Source organism: Oncorhynchus tshawytscha, linkage group LG07 (genome assembly GCF_018296145.1).
Source record: "Oncorhynchus tshawytscha isolate Ot180627B linkage group LG07, Otsh_v2.0, whole genome shotgun sequence".
Taxonomy (NCBI): Eukaryota; Metazoa; Chordata; class Actinopteri; order Salmoniformes; family Salmonidae; genus Oncorhynchus; species Oncorhynchus tshawytscha.
This window is the reverse complement of record NC_056435.1, coordinates 44110666-44126331: the sequence shown is the minus strand read 5'-3', so window position 1 is coordinate 44126331 and position 15666 is coordinate 44110666. Positions and strand designations below refer to the sequence as shown.

At 45.2% G+C, this 15666-nt stretch overlaps 1 protein-coding gene across 1 annotated transcript; it reads right to left on the bottom strand.

Annotated features, from left to right (window-relative positions):
- Positions 1–1296: 1296 nt before the first annotated feature.
- LOC112254596 (endonuclease, polyU-specific) lies at positions 1297–7884 on the bottom strand. The gene is made up of 9 exons (XM_024427306.1): positions 7774–7884; positions 7146–7268; positions 6305–6433; positions 4426–4600; positions 3009–3214; positions 2493–2606; positions 2267–2373; positions 1954–2096; positions 1297–1753 (listed from the first exon to the last, which is right to left on the bottom strand). The coding sequence occupies exons 1-9, from the start codon at positions 7829–7831 to the stop codon at positions 1639–1641; spliced, it is 1170 nt and encodes a 389-aa protein (XP_024283074.1). The 5' UTR covers positions 7832–7884; the 3' UTR covers positions 1297–1638.
- Positions 7885–15666: the final 7782 nt, after the last annotated feature.

The window sequence follows — 15666 nt, the reverse complement described above, 5'->3', positions numbered from 1 at the left end:
AACCCCCTTAACCCTTCCCTTAACCCTCCCTTGGCCCCCTGCGGTGCGCGCTCATTGGCCGACCGCCTTCAGGCGTCCCTTTTCCACGGGCCCATTGTCTGGCCCAGTAAGCTGCTTTGTTTCTGCGTGGGCAGCTGGACCATCCCGCTCAGCCATTAGCCACGACACGCTAAAGAGAGCGGGATAATATAATTACAAAACAAAAGTCAGGTGGCTAGTAGTTCTGCCAGGGGGAGCCCATTTGGGGGGCTATGTGTGGAGAGGTTGGCGGGTGGCCAGCTATAATTAGATTATGAAGTTTTGAGAGCGAAAAAAGAAACAATTGAATATTTTTCTCTCTCTTGCCCCAGTGTGGTTTAATTTGATTCCATCTTGGGTTCAAAAACAGAGGACATTTACTCTTCTAATTTTCAGAGTCACCTGCCCAGAAAATATAATATGGTCTGACAAAACTGACCTGGAGAAATTCTTCACAGAGCACATCTTTCTTGTCAAATTGATGTGAGACTGAGACTGTTTGTGGAGGTCCAAATCAGATGAATTCCTGAAAGGTGGTGTTTTTAGCATGAAGTCACTGGCCTTGTGTTCTCGCTTGGCATGGACGCTAACATACCGGGGGACAATGGGATCAGAAGCAGATCCATCTCCTCTAATACTTTCTTTAAACAGGGGTGCAAGCGTGTGCCCCTGTTCTGTCGGCAGACCCAGAGTTTATCCCGTTAGTCACCCTGGATGAGTGAAAGGGTAAACTCGATCTCCCCATCCCAGCTGGAAGCAGCCTTACACACATGCAGATCCACACACCCAGCTGGGGTGGGACAGCTGATAGGAAAAGGTTTAGCTAGTGGGTACTGTTTGGAGTAGGTCAAGCAGAATAGGATCTGCTAAATCTGTTTTTGTTTCTATTCGTTTACATTTGTTTGTTGGTGAGGGGTGCAGGAGACCGCATTTGGTTTTTGTTTGGGTAAGACAGTAAGCGATTGTGTCATATACATACATGCTTTAGTGGTGGGGTGTCACCATTGTGCCGGCTCTAGGGGCGTGTAAATGCCCATTTTCAGCCCCGTTGGGCATAGTTTGAGCATGCCCTCAGAAGTGCATAGGATTCTCATATCCTACACATGTTTTCATTGCTTGACTAACTGCTTGGTGTTGGACTATTCTTGATCATCTTGGACAAGTTCTGGCAAAACTTCTTTTTGAGCTCACCTGATTTATTAGAATCTTCATTCTTTGAGAATAAAATAATCCCAATTTTACAAATAATCATGAGCAAAAATGTCAAGAGTCCCAAAATTGAATGGTATGTCACCTTTGCTTTATTACTACAAAATGTATGCACTCACTACTGTAAGCCTCTCTTGATAAGAGCGTCTGCTAAATTACTCAATTGTAAAATTACAACATCTATGTTTTGCACCTACATTTATAGTGAGACAATACATTCATACTATATTAACTTAAATTAGGATGAATTGTCCCATTGACAAAAATTTGACTCTTTTACAAATACAAGTTCTGATTGAAATGCTCCTGCGTATCAGGACTAAAATTGTACATGGTTTAGTTCGATGTGGGATGTGATGACAGACTGTTGGTAGCTTGTTGAATGCTGAGTGGCCACTGTGTGCTTCAGTTCTAGGGCGTGGCAGGGAAGGCGGAGCCGATGTACTTCTTCCCATTCCCATAGGAGGATTTATCCCAGGTGTAGGTCTGGATCACCAGTGGCTTCCCTCCCAGGCTCAGTTTACACCTGCACACAGAAAACCAGATGAAAACATATCATAAAATGGCAACAAGCACACACTCACATAATGAGTGTGACACGTGACACACATTCCAAAATGGATGGAAGTGCAGAACAGCAATGGCGATGTATTGTGTGTGCATCATCTTTGGTAGATCATGAAAAAGGAATGAACCAATGAACACACACACGAATGGAGTACTCACTGTTTCCCTGGACGGGTGATGTAGCAGAGACTGTACACGGCCAAGTCGAACTCAGGACTGCAGCCAATGATGGAAGAACCAACCTGCTTGAAGTAGCCATCCCACATAAACTGCATCCCCAGAACATCAGGGTAGGAAGTCCACTGAGAGAGAGAGAGAGAGAGAGAGAGAGAGAGAGAGAGAGAGAGAGAGAGAGAGAGAGAGAGAGAGAGAGAGAGTCTCAGTCAAATCTCAATTTTTGGAGACTTTGTGTTATGATTATGTTATGATTGCAGAGTTGTGTTGTGAATGTGATGGTTTGTTTGGTGCTTACAGGTCCATCGAAGCTGTGGCTGTAGTAGTCAATTAGACCCTGTTTCTCCAGACGGTAGAACTGGAGCCAGTTGTGGAAGCCAGATATCTTCCCACCTTTTATCTCACCTAGAATAACACACATTCACTTTATAAACACACACACATATGCTTGCACACTAACAAAACTAGATACGCACCACACTTTTACACACACACACAGACACACACACACACACATATCATACCTGCAAAAATGTGCTCAAAGCCGCTGGAGTCCATCTTGCCAGCGTAGCGGGAGTAGAGGCCGAACCACATCATCTTCAGGTCATGGAGGAACTCCTCCTCAGAGCTGTAGCGTCCTGGGGAAGAGAGAACAGCAAACTGGCACATTACACATGGAGATAGATCCAAACAACATTCCTTACTCCAGGAGTATGGAATGTTTTGGGGATTTTCAAGTCCCTCAGTCGAGCACCTGATTCACTTTATTTGTTCAAGCTGGGCTGAATCCAGTTGGGTACACCTTCTTTGCATGGAGATAGATGTTTGGACATCATCAGAGACAGTGAGCAATATTGAGATACAAATTTGGAGGGGTGGTATCATAGATATACTGTAACATGAACTGTAGGTGCAAGCAGGAAGGTACTGTATGTGATGGCATATTAATGATAGATGGGCTCTTAGAGACTTGATGATGATATAAAGACTGGTTTATGTTATCTCAGTAGGCCACAGAGTGGATGTCTACACTACCATACCCTTGGTGAAGAGGAAGGCGTACAGCTCTCTGCCCAGCTCGGTGTTGGACATGGCCTCCTTGAGGAAGGTATCCTGCTCAGCCAGCTGCTGGGGGGTGAAGTCCTCTGTGGTGCCTGTGTTTCTCTCGTAGTTGTCCAGCAGGGCCACGAAGGCAGCATACGATGGCTTGGAGAACAGAGACGCCTCGTCCAGGAACTTGAACAACCTAATGGAAGAATACACCCTCACACCATCACACCTCCTCCTCCATGCTTCATGGTGGGAACCACACATGCAGAGATAATCCGTTCACCTACTCTGCGCCTCACAAAGACACGGCGGTTGGAACAAAAAAATGTCAAATTTGGACTCATCAGACCAAAGGACAGATTTCCACCGCTCTAGTGTCCATTGTTCATGTTTCTTGCCCAAGCAAGTCTCTTCTTAGTAGTAGTTTCTTTGCAGCAATTCTACCATAAAAGCCTGATTCACATAGTCTCCTCTGAACAGTTGATGTTTAGATGTGTCTGTTACTTGAACTCTGTGAAGCATTTATTTGGGCTGCAATCTGAGGTGCAGTTAACTCTAATGAACGTATCCTCTGCAGCAGAGGTAACTCTGGGTCTTCCTTTCCTGTGGCGGTCATCATGAGAGCCAATTTCATCATAGCGATTGATGGTTTTTGCGACTGCACTTCAAGAAACTTTCAAAGACTGACCTTCATGTCTTAAATTAATGATAGACTGTCATTTCTCTTTGCTTATTTGAGCTGTTCTTGCCCTAATATGACTTGTTCTTTGACCAAATAGGGCTATCTTCTGTATACCCCCCTACCTTGTCACAACACAACTGATTGGCTCAAACGCATTAAGAAGGAAAGAAATTCCACAAATTAACTTTTAACAAGGCACACCTGTTATTTGAAATGCATTCCAGGTGACTGCCTCATGAAGCTGGTTGAGAGAATGCCAAGAGTGTGCAATGCAGTCATCAAGGCAAAGGGTGGCTACTTTGAAGAATCTCAAATATAAAATATATTTGTGTAACACTCTTTTGGTTACTACATGATTCCATATGTGTTATTTTATCATTTTGATGTCTTCACTGTTATTTTACAATGTAATAAATTAGTAAAAATAAAGAAAAACCCTTGAATGAGTAGGTGTGTCAAAAATGTTGACTGATACTGTATATCCATACTGTAGGTCAGAGAGAGAGAAAGAGATAGAGCAGGGGGCAGAGAGTATGGGGAGGTTGGACAGTGACAGGGAAAGAGGGATGAAGATATAAGGAGGGAGAAAGAGAGAGAAAAATAATATAAGAGAGACAGAAGAAGAGAGGAATAATAGAACAAAGAGGTGGTTGGAAATGGAGAAGTAGAGAATGAAAGAGAAAAGAGAAACAAAATATAACCATTTTTTCAGGCAAGTATCTCACGGGCGTGGGGACAGGTCGTTCTGGGAGCTGGTCTCAGAGTTGGGCACTCTGGCCTGGGAGTCAATGATCAGCTCTGACGCAGAGGGCTTGTTGGAGTCCAGAGCATACAGAGCCTCAGACATAGACTTGATCTCAGCATCAGTGATGTCACTGCCTCCATCTCCACCACCAGAGCCTAACAGACACGTGAAAGGAACACTTTATTTTAGGGACTGCCACCATTGAACCTATAGAACCTATAATAGCCTACCACCCATAGAACAAACCATATCAGAGACATGGGGAACAGTTTACATTAACAATCATTGTACTGCTGTAACATAGAGAAGTAGTGACATGGCTTTAATATTATTTAGGTCATTTAGTGCTGTTGTGGCTCATAAACAATGTTATTTTGTACACTACTGTTCAAAGGTTTGGGGTCACTTAGAAATGTCCTTGTTTTTAAAAGAAAAGTCAATTTAAAAAAAAAATGTTGTCCATTAAAATAACATTAAACTGATCAGAAATACAGTGTAGACATTGTTAATGTTGTAAATGACTATTGTAGCTGGAAACGACACATTTTTCATGGATTATCTACATAGGCGTACAGAAGCCCATTATCAGCAACCATCACTCCTGTGTTCCAATGGCATGTTGTGTTAGCTAATCCAAGTTTATCATTTTAAAAGGCTAATTGATCATTAGAAAACCCTTTTGCTTTTTGTTGCTGTTAACTTTTGATGTGGTTTTTGCTTATTTTTCTTTCATGTAATATTTCTGCTTATATACTGGATGTCTTGTTAAAGAAGAAAAATCAATAAAAAATATTGTTTAAAAAAAGAAAACCCTTTTGCAATTATGTTAGCACAGCTGATAACTGTTGTCCTGATTAAAGAAGCAATACAACTGGCCTTCTTTAGACTAGTTGGGTTTCTGGAGCATCAGCATTTGTGGGTTCAATTACAGGCTAAAAATGGCCAGAAACAAAGAACTTTCTTCTGAAACGTGTCAGTCTATTCTTGTTCTGAGAAATGAAGGCTATTCCATGTGAGAAATTGCCAAGAAACTGAAGATCTCGTACAACGCTGTGTACCACTGCCTTCACAGAACAGCACAAACTGGCTCTAACAAGAATAGAATGAGGAGTGGGAGGCCCCGGTGCACAACTGAGCAAGAGGACAACTACATTAGAGTGTCTATTTTGAGAAACAGATGCCTCACAAGTCCTCAACTGGGATCTTCATTAAATAGTACTCGTAAAACACCCGTCTCAGCATCAAAAGTGAAGAGGCGACTCGGGATATACTGGCCTTCTAGGCAGAGTTCCTCTGTCCAGTGTCTGTGTTATTTTGCCCATCTTAATCCTTTATTTTTATTGGCCAGTCTGAGATATGGCCTTTTCTTTGCAACTCTGCCTAGAAGGCCAGCATGCTGGAGTTGTCTCTTCACTGTTGACGTTGAGACTGGTGTTTTGCGGGTATAATTTAATGAAGCTGCCAGTTGAGGACTTGTGAGGCATCTGTTTCTCAAACTAGACACTCTAATGTACTTGTCCTCTTGCTCAGTTGTGCACCGTGGCCTCCCACTTCTCTTTCTATTCTGGTTAGAGAGTTTGCGCTGTTGCTAAAGTGTTTTTTAATGATCAATTAGCTTTTAAAATGATAAACTTGGATTAGCTAACACAACATGCCATTGGAACACAATAGTAATTTACAACATGAACAATGTCTATACTGTATTTCTGATCAATTTGATGTTATTTAATGGTCAAATGGTATTTTAAAAACAAGGACATTTCCAAGTGAACCCAATCTTTTGAACGGTAGTGTGCGCCAGGACAAATACCAAGGATATAATACTTTTGGTGTAACAGTTTGAGTGACAGTTAACTCACTTCCACAGAGGGAGGTGTAGTCGCTGCAGCAGTTGTTGTGGTCTCCACACTTGGTGTTGCAGTGGCACTTGTTCTGAGAGTTGTATTTCTCCCCACAGCGGCCCTGGCAGGACAATCCTGGAGCGGGTGCTAAGTGGAGAAGTCATTATTATTATGTTTTAGCTTAAATTTACATTTTAACATTAATGTGTAAGCTAGGACTTCGAACTGCAGAGTACTGTGTTTCACATAAGGAGCCTAAGGATTGTTGTGCTATGCATTAGGATTGTTGTGCTATGCATTAGGATTGTTGTGCTATGCATTAGGATTGTTGTGCTATGCATTAGGATTGTTGTGCTATGCATTAGGATTGTTGTGCTATGCATTAGGATTGTTGTGCTATGCATAAGGATTGTTGTGCTATGCTTGATGAGCAACACCTTACATTGCACACCAATGACCTCTACTGGCCAAGCACACCAATGCATTCTCAAGCTGTAAAAAGACTAAGGGCACCCTGATTCAAACACTGGTGGTGAGCCATCAGAAAGGCCAATGACTGACTATTGTCTAATATTGAACTACATGTAGTATGTTGATTTTTACTTCGTTCACAAAGGTTGTGTAGTGAAGACTCTTTTACATATGATACAGGAGTATCTGAATGGTGCACTGTGATTGACCTTGACCACTATGTGAATTTCACCAGGTGTTGTGGTTAATTTTCCGAGATGGAAAGAAGGGCAGCTCAAACAGATAACAGATGAATAACTAACTGTGCCTAGGTATAGTCGACCGTGGGATATGTTTCAGGGACATGGTTTGCATGCCTCCAGATCAGAATGACACAGGCATCTCTCACCATTACAGAGGGCTTCGAAGTCACTGCAGCAGTTGTCATACTGGGAGCACTTGGAGTTGCAGTGGCACTTGTTCTGAGAGTTGTACTTCTCGTCACAGCGGCCCTGGCAGGATGTGGATCCAGCTGGAGAAAAGGAACAAAAGTGAAAAGTTCACACCCTGCTTCTGTTGACATGTAAAGACTACGTTATGCTTCGTTTGGGCTATTTTGGTCAAGTTCATACACATTTTAACTAGGCTTTGAGCCAATTAACAAATCAATAATTTCCTAATGGATGATAAACTATTCTAACTATCTGACTTACAAGGTGGAGCGCTTAGAATGGGGTTGGACACTAATTCTATGACATAACTTTCAGCACAGCTTTGAAGGAGTTAACTCATAAAAAATAAACTGACAGAGAGGGTTGCTACTGTAACTGTCATTTACAGAGGCTTTCATAGTCAGACCAACAGTCTCCATGGCACTCACAGGCTGTGTTAGGGTCTGCCCTACTCTCAATGATAATATTATATTCTAACAGGTATATTACATTTAATTTCAAGTGATACTAATGAAGTTAAAAAATAATAATTATCTAGTAGATTATCCTTTGCCCCATAACACCCTGAGGAGGGTTCATACTTACTGCTGTACCCCTGAAAGAACAGGGTCACAAGGAAAATGACAAGCAGAATGATCTTCATTATGGCCCAGCAAAGATCCAATAACTAGGTGCACTGTCCCAAAGATGTATTTCCTTATATAGCAAGTTAGCCGAGCCAAACAGAAGTTCTAGCATCCATGAAAGCTCCTCCCTGTAGTCAGTCTTCCAATCATGTTAAGTACAGTAATCTGGGGTTAGCATTGGCAGCTACTACATATTGAGGATAGCATTTGTACTAGTTAGACCCAGTTTGAACATACTGTTCACAAATGTGTTTCCAATGTGTCCTCATTTGTAACCCATTTGTTACGAAAGCTTTTTGTAAAACATATGACTATGACCTATTCAGTGGTTGATGTGGAAGGACGCTAGTGATGCATCCATACAAAAGGTTTGACATGGTGCAAATATGCTGAGGTGACATGGGAATGGGAGAACGGAGTTGTTTATAACGTTCCTAAAAAAATATAGAGTGGACTTGTATTAACTTGTAGGAGGGACGGAGTTAATGAATACTACAGGCACAGAGAAATTTCACACACTCACACCTGTTGAACACGTCTGGTTTTTAAAATAGCATCTTATCAGATTCTGTTGTGTTATAGAAACACCTGACATATTTTTTGTCTGCGTTCATGCATATTGCATATTAATAAACTTCATAAATGGATTACTGTATCATGATATAAAAGTCTGAACCATTTCAAATGTGGTACTATGTCTATTATGCATAATAATGCATAGACACTGACATATTGTGTGGATCTCTCACTTTCTACATATTTCTGCAAACAATGTTCTACTCCCTTTCCTGGACCTTTCCACTCCAAGTCTGAAATGGGCCAGTTATATTCGGTCGTCAGCCATCTGGGGTAGTTCACTTCCCATGGTTTCTGCAGTACAGCCTGTAGCACATCCAGAACACCTGCTGCCATTGTGCAATGTCGTAGTGGAAAACTGTTTCTGCATTCAGCTCCATAGGCACGTGCCTTACAACAGGGGTGAATGTAAGTGGGACACAGCCATATCTTGCCCTTGGAAATACTATGCAATGTAATGGTTGATGTTGTGATGTTGGGGCCTGTCACTGTGTAGAATGAGCCCCACTGTATGTAAACAACTTGCACCTCATAGCAGTATAGGCCAATGTGTTAAACAGTATCTCTCAAAATAAAAAACCTATAGTACAAGTAAAAAAATATATAATAAAGAAAATAATAGACCAGATTTGTACCATCAAACTGTATCCCAAAGAAGTGCTGCCCTGTGTGCTAAGTGTGATATGCATTCCAGTACATTAGATGGCGCTAAACAAAAACTATAGCGACATTTCCCAGCTCAACGAAAAATGTGTTTTCTAACAGTAAGTTTGGCCATGCTCAGTTATATTTCACTATATTGTATCACGCCAATATATTGGTATCACTCCGCGGCGGAGGGATACATCCGAGGTGAGGGTTTACAGATTTACTCCCGTGTACACCTGTGTCATGGCTGGGGTCCGCCCATATATATAGACCTCATGGCCGCACGCTATCTTTCATTTTCTCAGCGGAAGTCCGTATGGTTTGAGGTACAAACTTTCAAGTTCGCTTGGTAAGTCACTGGTAAGTGTAATATCTTGTGTGGAAGTATACTCACTGGCTGTTTGCAGCCTGGAGCAGCTGGCCACATGGCCTCCTCTTGAGTGCTCCACTCGCTGCACGGTTGATCTATGTCTTCCGCCCGTAGTTTGTCATGCTTGTGTTTCGTTAGCGTTACACTATGACTGTGTGCATCCATTAGTAGGGTGGCTCTTGCTGCCACAAACTGTATTTACACAACTTGCCCACTAGCTTGTTCTATGTGAGTGTTGTGAATTGCTTTAACATGCTGCTCCCCACGACGTAGGCATGGGTTCTCTGCTAATTACCCTGCAGGGTTTCTTTCTTGTTCTTTCCCCTGCAGAGTGTAAGAGTATCGTGGTGTGCTTACACTACGTTGAGACATTAACTCTGGAGTTCCTTAAATGGAGTTACTCCATCATATGGTGCTGTTTTTACTGCTTGGATATTAAACCGGATAGGTAATATTACAGTTGGCGTAAAACAAATAAATCAAATCCATTACTCGGTTGTTGTTTTTTTTGTCTGCCTGCTTTTCCCACACGGGTCTTCCCCGTTTTTGCAGAGGTACTGGGTAATTTATCCCTCAACGGGTTCCTATTCCTCCAAGCAGGTCACGACATAAGCTCTGCCAGGGCGTTGGAACCCCTGCTCCGTGGCCTTGTTGGCTTAAGTGAGTCGGCCAGGCTCAGGCTGGGGACGAGCTCCCTCCCTCAGGAGTGGTGTGCCAGCGAGCTGTTAGTCCCGGTACTGGTCCCAGTACCCCTTCCAGGCAGCGTGGCCGGAGCCACCGCAGGCAGAGCCCATCTGCTGCCAGTCCTGGATGGGGGCAGGAGTCGGCTCCACTGGGTCCACCTTGAATGGAGGGTTCATGCCCTGCATCAGGAGGTTGATAGCTTCGATGGCGACAACAGCTGTTCCCTGTTCGCCAGTGATAGGCTGTTCCTGGGGGACGATGCTGGCACTGTTCACCACCGTGAGCTGGGCTACCAGGCTGACAGGCCATCAGAAGCTGGCAGAGGGGCTTCATCGTCCCCAGTGGCTCGAGAGGTTATGAGGACCCTACTCACTCAGGTAGCCACTGCACTGGACATCAAACTGGTGAAAAGTGATGACTCTTCTGTCCCCATCTCTGCTGAGTTCCACGAGGCCTTGCAGGAGAGCTGGGGGGGGACGACAGCGGGGAGGGGCACAGCATGCTGTGGGCAACAATCTGTCAACCGTCACCGCCATACGGATGTGCCTGGGGGACCCAGGCACTCGGGGCACCAGAGGAGAGGCAGGTCCCGGCAAGATCTCTGACACACCCTTCCCCCGCAGCTTCACCCGGTCTCAAAGGGCAAAGTGGGAGGAGGGTGTGGAGTCCCCCTGGGTGTTGTGCACAATGCTCGAGGGGTAACGACTCCAATTCCGATGCCGGCCCCCGTCCTTCAGGGGCCTGAAGAAAACCCTGAGGCTGGAGATCTCCTCACTCCTGGACAACGGTGCCATCTGCAGGATCGAGACATCAGAACAGCTAGGTGGGTTCTACTACACTTATTCTGTGGTCCCAAAAAAGACGGAGGGTAACAACTGGTTCTGGACCTCCACAACCTCAATGGGTATTTGAAGGTACTGAGGTTCCACATGCTGTCCCCAGCCTCGTGTTGCAAGCCATGTCCAGGGACAAGTGGTTTGTGATGCTGGACCTGAGGGATGCGTACTTCCATGTTCCTGTTCACCCAGCTCATTGGCAGTATCTCCAATTCGCTTTCGAAGAGACAGCTTAGGAATTCATGGTTCTTCCCTTCGGCCTCTCCTTGGCACCCCACACTTTCACAAAGTGCATGGACACTGTCCTGGCACCTCTCTCATCCCAAGGATTGTTGATCCTCGATTACCTGGACGATTGGCTGATTTGTGCCCCGACCAGGGCCCAGGTCCTGTCAAACAGAGACATACTCCTGACCCACATCGGCGGGCTGTAAACTGTAAACGACAAGAAGAGTCATCTGACACCCACCCAGAGGATGGCCTTCATTGGCACGGAACTGGACTCATGCCTGTCTGATAGAACCTTTGGGAGGAATGAAGGGTTGTGGCAGAGAAATATACTCCTCCCACCGGGGTCCATCCAGTAGCACTCAGAACCTACCGACAGAGCATGGAACTCACCCACCCTCTTCATGGAAGTATTCGCTACCAAGAAAGCCACCTTCATAGAGAGGTGTTTCCGGGAGGCAGACTCCAACGGTTCGAAAGGCTGTTTTTCCAAAGCTGCCAAGACCACATCCAGATCCCAGCTCTCCATTGAGCGGGGCCTAGCTGGACGCAGGCGACGAACCCCCTTCATAAACCTGGAGACCAAGGGATGGCGCCCCATTGGCCTGTCCAACCACCCCACATGGCAGGCAGATATAGCGACCAAATACCCTCTGCGTAGAGGCTGCAAAGGTCTCATCCATGCGAGACTGCAGGTATTGGAGGACATACTGCACCCCACATGACTCAGGCACAACCTCAATACCAGTGCACCAAGAGCAGAACAACCGCCAGCGCAACTGATATGCTGTGTTTGCAGCCGGTGCCTTTGCGCTCTGCATGGTGTTCATTACACTCTCCTGTAGTCCTAACATGGACTATTGGTGCCGTTCAGCGGCCAAGCCCATAGACTGAGGCAGTGCGGTCCTGGATGCCACAGAGTTCCCCGGCCTGAGTCAGCAATCATGAGCCAGAGCATCCAAGCCCAGAGGCCCTGGTGGCTCCGACATGGAGCATCACTGGGGGCAGTGTGCATTGTCCAGGGAGGCAAACAGGTCCCCCTGCTCCCTACTGAACTGCTGCACCACCTGGGGATGTAGGCTCTAGTCCAAAGGTGGCGGGCCATCCCTCGACAGCATATCCGCTGCCACATTCAGGATGCCAGGAACGTGTGTTGCGCTTAGAGACGCTAGACATCCCTGAGCACAGAAAAGGAGCTCCCATGTCATAAGATGGAGTCGGTGGGACCTCAGTCCACCCTGTGGTGTTGTCCGTTCTCACCAGGACATGTCTTCCCTGGTGAAAGACCTCAGGGCCAGAAGTACAGCTCAGAGCTCTAGTGTAGTGATGTGCCTGCCGCTCCAAGGGGGTAGCCAACAGCTGCTGGCTGACCTGCCCTTGGTCACACCAACAGCATCTCCACCTCACCTGAGAGAAAGGAGCGATAGCGCCACCTCAACAATGCCCTGAGCGGTTACCCGCACCTGGCGGTGATGGTGGTGCTTCGGGTGCAGCCGGTGGGAGTTGAACAACTGTTGAAGAGGCCGGAGATGGTGCAGGCCCAGGGGAATCAGCAATGAGGCCATCGTCAGCAAGCCCAGCAGGTGTGGGCAGGTCAGGTCAGATAACAACCCCCCCGAAAGTGGTCGAGGCAAGATAAGATCGTCTGAACCCTTCTGGTGGGCAGGCGTGCTCTTATGAGTGCAAGCTGTGCAAGTTCTCCCACTTAAAAATATGAGAGAGGCCTGTAATTTTCATCATTGGTACACTTCAACTATGACAGACAAAATGTGAAAAAAATCCAGAAAATCATATTGTAGGATTTTTAATTAATTAATTTCCAAATTATGGTGGAAAATAAGTATTTGGTCACCTACAAACAAGCACGATTTCTGGCTCTCACAGACCTGTAACTTCTTCTTTAAGAGGGTCCTCTGTCCTCCACTCGTAACCTGTATTAATGGCACCTGTTTGAACTTGTTATCAGTATAAAAGACACCTGTCCACAACCTCAAACAGTCACACTCCAAACTCCACTATGGCCAAGACCAAAGAGCTGTCAAAGGACACCAGAAACAAAATTGTAGACCTGCACCAGGCTGGGAAGACTGAATCTGCAATAGGTAAGCAGCTTGGTTTGAAGAAATCAACTGTGGGAGCAATTATTAGGAAATGGAAGACATACAAGACCACTGATAATCTCCCTCGATCTGGGGCTCCACGCAAGATCTCACCCCGTGGGGTCAAAATGATCATAAGAACGGTGAGCAAAAATCCCAGAACCACACGGGGGGACCTAGTGAATGACCTGCAGAGAGCTGGGACCAAAGTAACAAAGCCTACCATCAGTAACACACTACGCAGCCAGGGACTCAAATCCTGCAGTGCCAGACGTGTCCCCCTGCTTAAGCCAGTACATGTCCAGGCCCGTCTGAAGTTTGCTAGAGAGCATTTGGATGATCCAGAAGAAGATTAGGAGAATGTCATATGGTCAGATGAAACCAAAATATAACTTTTTGGTAAAAACTCAACTCGTCGTGTTTGGAGGACAAAGAATGCTGAGTTGCATCCAAAGAACACAATACCTACTGTGACACTGTCTACAGTGTATATATAGGGGCGGACCCCAGCTGTGACACAGGTGTACACGGGAGTAAATCTGTAAATTCTCACCTCGGATGTATCCCTCCATCGCGGAGTGATACCAATATATTGGAGTGGGACATATAGCTCACATAACCGTGGTTACATATGTCAAATCAAATCAAATCAAATTTATTTATATAGCCCTTCGTACAACAGCTGATATCTCAAAGTGCAGTACAGAAACCCAGCCTAAAACCCCAAACAGCAAGCAATGCAGGTGTAGAAGCACGGTGGCTAGGAAAAACTCCCTAGAAAGGCCAAAACCTAGGAAGAAACCTAGAGAGGAACCAGGCTATGTGGGGTGGCCAGTGCTCTTCTGGCTGTGCCGGGTGGAGATTATAACAGAACATGGCCAAGATGTTCAAATGTTCATAAATGACCAGCATGGTCGTATAATAATAAGGCAGAACAGTTGAAACTGGAGCAGCAGCACGGTCAGATGGACTGGGGACAGCAAGGAGTCATCATGTCAGGTAGTCCTGGGGCATGGTCCTAGGGCTCAGGTCCTCCGAGAGAGAGAAAAAAAGAGAATTAGAGAGAGCATATGTGGGGTAATATGTAACCCTCGTTGTAGTACCCAGCGTGGTTCAATAACATTCCGTCTTTCATAAGGAGAAATGTTGAGCTTTGATTTGCAGCAGGTACAGTCTTTACACACAGGATGTCCACTTCATGCTGCAGAGAAAGCTCTCCTTATGAAACTACGCACAAGCACTGTTTATTAACTGCAAGAAATCATTGGAAAATGTGATAATGACATCACACTGGTAAACATGTCTTCTGTCTGCAGTCTCCCTGGCTAAGCATGGCAGGGATGGATGTCCAAACTTTGTCCTGGAGAGGTGGTGAATGTGCAAGATTTTGTTCCAGTCCAACATTAACGAAAAATGTTGTTAATAGTATGTTATGATTTAGTGCTAGGCTGGAACAAAAGCCTGCCCGCAGGGCCTGCACATACTGCATGCCTCCTGGACCAGGATTGGGCAACCCCTGACTTAAATGTAATGTATATTTAGGATAGTGTGTATGTGTAATGCCCACTTTTTCTCCAACAAAGGCATAGAGATGGTTACATGAGGAGGCCCAAAAGGAGGGGAGGAGGGCCATGGAGGGGCTGATCAGTCTGTTTGTAGGAGACAAAGCTGCTGTCATGGTGGAGGTAAGCAGATCTCATTCACTCAATGAGATCCTATCACTCATCCTCCTCAATGCTGTCTGCAAGCAATATTTAAGTTGACTGTTATGAAGTTTGACAGTCATCTTACTTTGTTTAGTTTGATAAAGGCTTTTGTGTAAACTTAAATATAGTAGTAGTTCCACTGTGATCAGATGTAGCTGTATCTCAATGTCCTCCATGTCTGTGTGTGCTGTAGGTGAACTGTGAAACAGACTTTGTTGCCCGTAATGAAAGGTTCCAACAGCTGGTGAAGGATGTGGCGTTTGCCACCATGGCTCACCACTGCAGTAAAAACCAGAGTCACACTGGATACGTGAAGGTATAACACATCACCACACCACCCCCACTCAGTAGCCACATCACCCGAATATGCCTGTTGGAATATGTAAAATTGCATTTATCTTTGTTTGTTCCAGTGTCTCCTGGCAGCAGAAGACCTCTCTAAACTGAACTTGGGTGAAGGTGCTTCTCTGGCTGATCAGCTAGCTCTTACCGTAGGTGAGTGACAAATAAAAGTAGCCCAAACATTATTCAAATATGATTTTAAATGTATCAAAGAGGGTTTACTTGATTTGAACTTTGAGAGCCTCTATCTCCAGCATTATTTCTTGATTGAAAGTGTTTGGAAATGGAAGACTGCTCTGTTAGTGAAGTTGTGGTTTCCTATCATTTCCTGCCCCGTCCCCTGTCAGGTTGTCTGGGTGAGAC